At 42.4% G+C, this 8,788-nt stretch overlaps 1 protein-coding gene across 1 annotated transcript; it reads left to right on the plus strand.

The window, feature by feature from the left end:
- The first annotated feature begins 6,074 nt into the window (after nucleotides 1–6,074).
- Nucleotides 6,075–7,923, plus strand: LOC122897088 (DDB1- and CUL4-associated factor 12-like protein 2). The gene has a single exon (XM_044235238.1). It carries the CDS (start codon nucleotides 6,075–6,077, stop codon nucleotides 7,464–7,466), a length of 1,392 nt encoding a protein of 463 aa, XP_044091173.1. The 3' UTR covers nucleotides 7,467–7,923.
- The last annotated feature ends 865 nt before the right edge of the window (nucleotides 7,924–8,788 follow it).

Consider the following 8,788-nt stretch of genomic DNA (forward strand, 5'->3'; position numbering starts at 1 on the left):
GTAGGAAAATCAATTAGGAAGCCATTACTTGTCAAGCTAAAATAGTGGCTTAGGAAAAGATGGTAGTAATGGAGAGAGTGAGAATTGAGTTGAATTGAAACTGTTATGAGAAGGACACTGGGCCTGGATTATAAGGAATCATTGTATGTCAGGAATAATTCTTAGGACTCTAGTTTGCACATCTGGATGGATGGTGGTACTAGTCATTAAGATAGGAAGCAATATACTTAAAAAAAAGATAAGAGGCAATCAAAGTTCAGGAGTTTGGGGGTCAAAATCAAGACCTTTAGTTTATATATGCTGAATGTGAAGTTCTGTTTTGATACCAAGTAGGAAGTTGGACATGTCAGTTCAAGGTAAAGATAAAGAATTAGAAGAAATTTGTATATATGGTGGAGTTGAAATTAGGAGTAAGTTGGTGTCTAAGTTAGGAAAAATAATGACTCAGCATCTGTATCAAATTAAGGCACTACAGAACATGGAATAGAATTATTTGTCAATGAACTTTAGAGGCATAATCTCATTCATGCCTTCCTTTATGTACCTTATCTGACATTAGAACATAATCAACATACTTTTTTCAGTCACTTCTGTCCAATTTAACTACAATCAGCAGGTGGAAAAAACCCTAAATCTAAACAAAGATCTACTCTTTGTACAGGGATGCATATTTATTTTGATATCAGTATCTGTTGGCAGGAGGAACCCTAATATGGCTGGTTCACAGAACAAAACCTTTCAAACTATCCGTTGATAATCTAATATAATCCCATATAAATGTTTATCTATAGACTGGAAAGATAATAAGGAATGATGAGCTATACATGAGTATACAAAAAGCTAGCTCTGCAAACATTGTATCCCTGCATGTACTAGACTTTGGTAATGGTAAGTGTGCATTGTACTGCAGTGTGCACTCAAAAACCCTCATTACCATAGCCAAGTTATTCTTGTAAAGCTAAGTAAGGGAAAGCCATTAGGGTTTACATGTTCCGTGTGTGTGTGTGTGTGTGTGTGTGTGTGTGTGTGTGTGTGTTTGAAGTTATCCTCTAGATAATATAAATAACTTCAAACAAGTTATGTGACATTATTCTATTTATTTAAACACTTTTTTAATCATCAGAAAAACCTCAGAGCACAGGTGATATTATATAGGTAAGGGACATATACAGGTAAGGGACAAAATGCAAAGGGTGTATACCAACTGACCCAGTTCCAAGGCTAGCAAACCATAGAACTAGAATCCAAACCACATTATGTGGCTCTGAAGTCTACTCCTTTGACCAATGAATGCACTGTTGTGCCTTCCATAAAACAAATAATGGCACTGAATCTGCTCTCTTATTAAACAAAGACCAAGTTTGGGCTCTGACGCATTCCTTCCTCTTAGAGAAGTTGGAAAGGGGTAGGGCAAAACAGAGGTCATGGAATCAAAATTACCTTCTTCCCTATGATTCTGTTTCCAGTAAATTAAATAATGTGATAACTCTTTCCTTTATTCCCCCATCTGACACCATATGACTTTAGTAGTGCCTTGGTAGGGAAAACATAGCCTGCTGAGTCATCTCTACCAGTTTCTGCATCATGAGGTTTGGAGGAAGCCTTCACAGCTGCTTATCTTAGGAAACTTGACAAGATCACAGCTTGGAATGGTAGGACTGTATTTTAATTAGAGACTAGGTGAAAATTTATCCAATGTAATAATTCAAGAGTAGTTTGCCTTATGTATATTATAAATAACAAGGTATCATTATTATATATTATTTTAAAATAAGCTTAATTAACTATATTTTATTTTTTAGGGTTTTATATTTATTGATAAAGATAATCCAAGGTCTGTACATTCAAATGAAGACAAGATGTCAAAAATAGTATTAAGGAGCCCCTTACTTTATATCATTACACAATACATCAGAAATGATTATATAATCCCATTTCTGAAGCCAGATGCCTTTGTACCTGAGAATCTGTTCCAATCTATTAAGTCTATATTCATAAAATCTATTTTTGTATAGAAGAATACATAAAATAAACTTTCATAATTGAATATTTCTACAAAAAGACTAGTTACTGGCCCATCTGTTCCACTATTATCCCACTTTTCTCTTTCTCTTTTAGCTTTGAGGCTAAAATTAGTAATATTTTCAAAATAATTTGAATCATACCTAATAGCCAAACTTATATTCATGCTACCATAGTGAAATAAATCTTCTGCCTTAACTAATTTTAAATTAGTAACCTAACTTATTTACTGACTAAATAGACCTTTTTTTTTCATTCAGAGATTAGAAAGCTGGACAGACAGTTGATAAAATTGTCCAATAAGAGAGATAAATAGAATAATGTCTCCTATTAGAGAGATAAATAGAATAATGTCACATAACTTGTTTGAAGTTATTTATATTATCTAGAGGATAACTTCAAACAAATTATGTGGCATTATTACAAATCAACTAAAATCCTTCATTTTTACAACTCAAGTAATTTGATTTCGAAAGATCTTACTTCCACTTTTTGATATTTCATTTTGCTTTCTCTCCTTTATTAGTTCATTAACAGGAAAATTACAAGTTTTATAAACCATTTAGTGCATATCTAGAACTATACGGTGGTGTGAATGAAGTAGGAAATGTTACATAAATCCGTGAGGACTTTGTAATCTGATTAAGAAAATAACATTTAAAAATACGAAGTAACTAGCGAATAGGATAAGATTGTGGTCTGAAACCACTCATATAAATCCTCATCCAGTGGAGGGGAATCTGTAGGGGAAATAGGTATGGCTAATACAAATTTATCCAGGGGTGTGTTAGTAGCAAAAAGTAGTAACAAATACAGAAGTAAACTAGTAATGACTAACAAGATTTTTGCACTCATTCACAGTGGCCCTCATAGGTAACAAAAATACCTAATAGAGACCCTGACACTCAGGAGACCATGCAGACACCTGAAATTTTATCATGTCATTTCATATACTACTTTAACTATAAATGTACTGTGTATAACTTCAGGTTTTAGCAGACATTGTGGTTTCCTAAAAATGGAAGTAATCAGATACCAATAATGAAGGTTCAAATTTGCAAGCTGATACACAACACTCTAAATTTCTCAATATCAATTGACTCTGGTCTGTAAATCTTACATCTTTAAATTAAAAACTCAGAAAAATTTGGAAGTATAAGCATAAATTAAATGTGTTGCATATACTGTAATTTTATTTTTTATTATTTTATGTTAGTCATCTTACAGTACAGCACTAGTTTTTGATGTAGTGTTCCAAAATTCACTGTTTACATATAACACCCAATATTTTAGATGAAATTATCACACCTCATTTATCAATACAAAATAGTAATCTGAACAGTGACTATAAACACATTATACATAAATATTACATAATTATATTATCAAAGAATTGGGAGAGACATAATGCCTAGACTATTTATACAGGTGTTATTTTACAACAATGTAGGCACATATTATTATATTTCATATTAGTTAAAAAGAATTTGTAAAAAAGAAAATATATCTCATTAATCATATTTTGCCTTTATATATAATTTGGAGTGTTATATATAAGAGGCATTCAGTATTTATTCCTTTATTTTAGGAATTCTGACCATGTTTCAAAAGTGCACAGGATACAACATCTCTAAAATTTCCATCACAGGGACAGTTTACATGGTTTTTAAAGAGATGTAAATAGAAAAATTGTACTTATTGAATAATATAGGGCATTTATTAGTCTTCAAAGCTTTGGAGTTAGACATGGATTCCACAACATGTCTTTACCATTTACTAGCTGTGTGACCATGGGGGAGTTATTAGTCTTACCGGGCCTTAGTCCCCTCATTTTAAAATATGGCTTTAAAAATAGAACCTGCCATACAAAGTTATTGTGAAGCTGAATGTGCATTTGAAATGTTTAGCACAGTCCTCCAGCCAATGACACAAATAGGCTCTCAATAAATAATAAATGTTATAAGAATTATTTACTTTTACAATTGAAATATATCTATGTTTAGCAATCTATACGTATCTGTATCTATCAATCTCCCAAATGTTCAGCCTTTACAATGGTAAAAAGTATGCCATGAAGTCTTACTATATAACATCCATTGTTCTGCAGTGGAATTAAAATAAAACATTATGGTAAATTAAATTAATTTGTAGTCATTTATTGTTTAGTAATATGAGTTCTAATTATGAATTGGTCAACATGTTTTTCATTGTCACTCCTTCTGCACCACCCTCACTCTTCTGATAGGGCATTAAACATAGGGTGGAATAAGGGAGAGGTGTCTGTATTGGTATGTATCAGCTGGATGGCAGTGGTGCAAAGGGCCTATGGTTTTTGTTCTTGGAGTCTGCATTTGAGGTGAAGGTGCAAAAGGGCTCGGAGAAGGAGTAGAAAAACAACAACAAAGTAACTCCCATGCTCTCCCTTGATTGATCAGAAAAGTTAATTCACATCCTCACATTCACCCACTCAGCAAACAAAGTTTTGGGAAGAAGACTGGGGTATCTGCGAGCTGATATCAGCTACCAGTCTCTCATGTCACTGTGCAATTGAGCATGTCTAAATATAGGCTTGCCAGCCAAATTGGTTGCTCTGAAGCTGCAAACCCAGATATGGAGCATCCAAATTCTGAAGCTGCTAAATCCATAATCTGATTAACCACACTTCATAGTTGTGACTATGTGGTTACGTCCTTCTGGAAAGTTCTTCCCCATCTGTGCCTATGGATATCCATGAATTCCTCCCCTCACTCCCATACCCCAGGGGCCATCCCATGCAAGACAAGTCTATGCCCAGGCACCTAGGATTCCTTCTGGGACTGACCGTGGGGACTGAACCTTTCTTTCCTCCCTGGAGCAGCGAAAGAGGTAAGCCTCTCCTATATCTCTTCTACTCCACTCCAGGGTTCCTCTCTGGGGTTCAAGAGACCTCCAAACCATGGAGGAACACCCTTGTCTTATCCCCAGCCCCCACCGGCATCTTCAATGCAGTCCTCAAGGTTCCCGAGGCTGCCCTGGACCACAGGGTCCTCACTTTACCTCCAGCAGGAAATGCAGCCCAGGCAACTACATTTGGAACACACCCCTTAGGGATTATGGTGTGGAAACTCAGGGACCTCAATTTGAGAATTAAGAAGAAATTGTTTGAAAATTTATAACACACTCCCAACGGAGGGGCTGAAACAGGTATGCTGCAAGGACAGACCTAAGAGGTGGGTCTCCCAGACTCTGCTAAACATCCCCATTCTTTGCCAAGTTTGAAGACTAATTACGGCAAAGGATTTCCTAGGATTGCACTAAGCACACGTTTGTGCATATAGCATAATTGTTAGAGCTCCTTCTAGCTTCATACTTGACTTTATTTTAGCTTTCAGATTTTAAGTAGGGATTTTAAGAAGGCTAGTTGGTTGCTATCCTGAGGATAGTGAAACCCCTGGAGTCAGATAGCAAGAGGTCCTGGGCAGGCGCACTAGGATGTGTCCTCGGAAGCCGGCTGGGGATCCGGGAGCGCTGGCTCTGGGTGAGTTTCCCCACCGCGGGCTCCATTCCCCCCACTTCCCGCCCCTCTCCGACCCCTCCCAGCCTGGCGTGTGCTACCCTGCGCCCCTCGCTAGCTCTAGATCGGCTGCTCCTGCTGCCTCCGCCCCCTCACACTGGGTCCCCCAGCATCGTCCTCGTCCCACTCAGACTTCGCTCCAGCCGCCCCGCCAGCCGCACTTCCCGCCCTCGCCTAGATCCCGGCCGCCGCCGCCGCCGCCCTTGTAGCTGCACTCCTTTCGCGATCCGCCCGCGATCCGCCCGCGCCCCGCTCCCTCGGGACCGCGTTCCAAGCCCGGCCCGCCGCCCCCGCCGCCCTCTCCTCTTTCGTCGCTGCCGCGCCCGGGACTCGGTAGGCTCCGTGCCCTGCGGTCGCGCCCGCCTCCTGGCCCCTGAGAGCCAGACCTCTCGGCTAACGCGGAGGCGCCGCGGTCCTCGCCGCCGCCACGGCCGACACGGGTGCCACGCGCCGCCGCCGCCGCCGCCGCGCCGCCGCCGCCACTCGCCCGCCGCCCACTATGGCCCCGCAGCAAACAGGTAGCAGGAAGCGGAAAGCACCCGCGATCCAGGCGGGCGCCGCAACCTCGTCGTCTCAGATCTCCGCGGCGGCTGACGCAGAGGGGCCGCTGCTGCCCAAGAAGCAGAAGCGGCCGGCAACTAGGCGCTCGTTGGTCCACTACCTGAAGGGCCGCGAGGTGGGCGCATGGGGCGGCGCCGGGCTCTCGGGCTCAGAGGGCGAGCTGCGAAGCTGTGCGGTGCAGAAGCTGCCTGAGCTGTTGAGGGAGCGCGAGCTGGCCCTGGGCACACTCAACAAGGTGTTCGCGTCGCAGTGGCTGAACGCCAGGCAGGTGGTGTGTGGCACCAAGTGTAACACCCTCTTCGTGGTGGATGTGCACTCGGGTCAGATCACGCGCATCCCCCTCATGCGGGATCGGGGGCCCTGGTTGGCCCGGGCTCAGCAGACCTGCGGTATCCACGCCATCGAGCTGAATCCCTCCAAGACGCTTCTGGCCACTGGGGGTGAGAATCCCAACAGCCTGGCTATCTACCAGCTGCCCACCCTGGACCCCGTGTGCCTGGGCGACCGCCATGGCCACAAGGACTGGATTTTCACTATCGTCTGGATGAGTGACACAGTGGCTGTGAGCGGCTCCCGTGACGGCACAGTGGCGCTGTGGCGGATGGATCCCGACATGTTCAATGGCAGCATCGCTTGGCACAATGACGCTGGTCTTCCTGTGTACGCCCACATCCGTCCGAGGGACATGGAGACCATCCCCAGGTCCAGCACCAGCCCCAGTAACCGCAAGGTGCGGGCTCTGGCCTTCAGCGGCAAGAACCAGGAGCTGGGAGCGGTGTCCTTGGACGGCTACTTCCACCTGTGGAAAGCCCGCAGCACTCTGTCCAGGCTGTTGTCCATCAGGCTGCCTTACTGCCGAGAGAACGTGTGCCTGACCTACTGTGATGAGTTGTCCCTGTACGCGGTGGGCTCCCAGTCCCATGTCTCCTTCTTAGATCCACGCCAACGTCAGCAGAATATCCGGCCCCTGTGCTCCCGAGAGGGCGGCACAGGTGTGCGCTCGCTGAGTTTCTACCAGCATATCATCACCGTGGGCACAGGCCATGGCTCCCTGCTCTTCTATGACATCCGCGCCCAGAAGTTCCTGGAGGAGAGGGCCTCAACCAGCCCGGATGCCTCTCCTGGGCCCTCAGGAAGGAAGCTCAAACTCACCTGTGGCAGAGGCTGGCTCAACCACGATGACCTGTGGGTGAACTACTTTGGTGGGATTGGCGAGTTCCCCAATGCGCTCTACACCCACTGCTACAACTGGCCGGAGATGAAGCTCTTCGTGGCTGGGGGACCTCTCCCTTCAGGCCTCCATGGGAACTACGCAGGCCTCTGGAGCTAAGGATGGCTGCTGTGTTTTCAAAGTGCCCAGATTTACCTTCCAGACCCCTCTCACTTTCCTTCCTCATGCTGCGTTTGTGCTTTTTAACTCAGTGTGATGTTCGTCTTCCAGGTGGAAATTCAATTTATCTGTCCGTAGTGTATGAGAGAGAGAGAGAGAGCGAGCACGAGAAAGTGATCCTTGGGCAATCAAAACTTGTCTTTAGGATTTTCCTGTATCCTCCACCCCGACACAACCATCTTTTTTGCCTTCTCTTACAAAGAATTTTGTCTAATCCTTAATTGTGTTCTCTGAGTGGTTGACATATGCTTTTTCTTTAGGCTGATGTAGACATGGTTCCCACTACAATTTAACTTCACTTTTACCAGTATTTCAACAGTATATTCAGGTCGTGTACACGTTTCATATGTATGGTATTTGGGGAAAATGTGTGCTAAGAAGTATCTTTTGAACTAGTTGAAGGAACTACCCATCATATATATAATAGGGCAGGTGCTTAGCCCTGGTCTAGAAAATGCATTACAAGATCTAGATGCCACCATTTGGCACCTGTTTCATTTTGGATTTTGGAACCTGGATTTTGGAACCTGGCTGTTTGTTTGTATATTTTTGGTACACAAAATATTTAAAAATATGTTTTCTTAGACAAGAAATTTTACAGTGATGTTCATCTTATTAATCACGATTTTGATTATTCAGCTGAATTTAGCATCTGTATCTCTAGGCCCTCAGCCTTTTTGGTTAAAGCTGCTATATTATGGCCTGCTTTCCTCGGTAGCATTTATGCTACAGAATTCCATAGCTAATCAAAACTGTCCTGTAAGTGCAGAACAATCAGGGAAGTACTTTTGAGGGGTGAACATTTCTTTAAAGTTTAGGTAACACTATCTAGGTAGCCATTTACAGAGAAAGGTCAGCTGTTGTGTTCAATGTGGACGTTATTGACAACTTTTTTATTGTATACATGGTAATTCTTTTATCTGGATTTGAGTATGTGACGTATTGCTGAAAAAAATATAACATGTTTCGTATTTTAGCAATTAAGTGCTAGGTTAAAGTTTTTGGATGCTTATATATACACTTTATTTTTTTTTTAGTTGTCCTTCTAGGAATATATTTATCAAAGTCAGAATCTTCCTGGAGAGAAACTGAAGCTGAAACATCAGCTGTGCACACATTAACTGTGTACATTTGTTTTTGAAAAGCAAACTTGTGCTGCTATCATAGGTTAAAAGAGTTAGTAACATCTTGAATAACTTATCAAAATATACTTGCTATAAGTTGGGAAAGTTAGGTATCTTGTGTTTTTAAGATGATTTAAC

This window comes from Neovison vison, chromosome X (assembly GCF_020171115.1).
Source record: "Neovison vison isolate M4711 chromosome X, ASM_NN_V1, whole genome shotgun sequence".
In the NCBI taxonomy this organism is placed as follows: Eukaryota; Metazoa; Chordata; class Mammalia; order Carnivora; family Mustelidae; genus Neogale; species Neogale vison.

What these genes read in the sequence shown, in the direction of transcription:
- LOC122897088 (XM_044235238.1), top strand. Translation starts at nt 6,075, where the DNA reads ATGGCCCCGCAGCAAACAGGTAGCAGGAAGCGGAAAGCACCCGCGATC.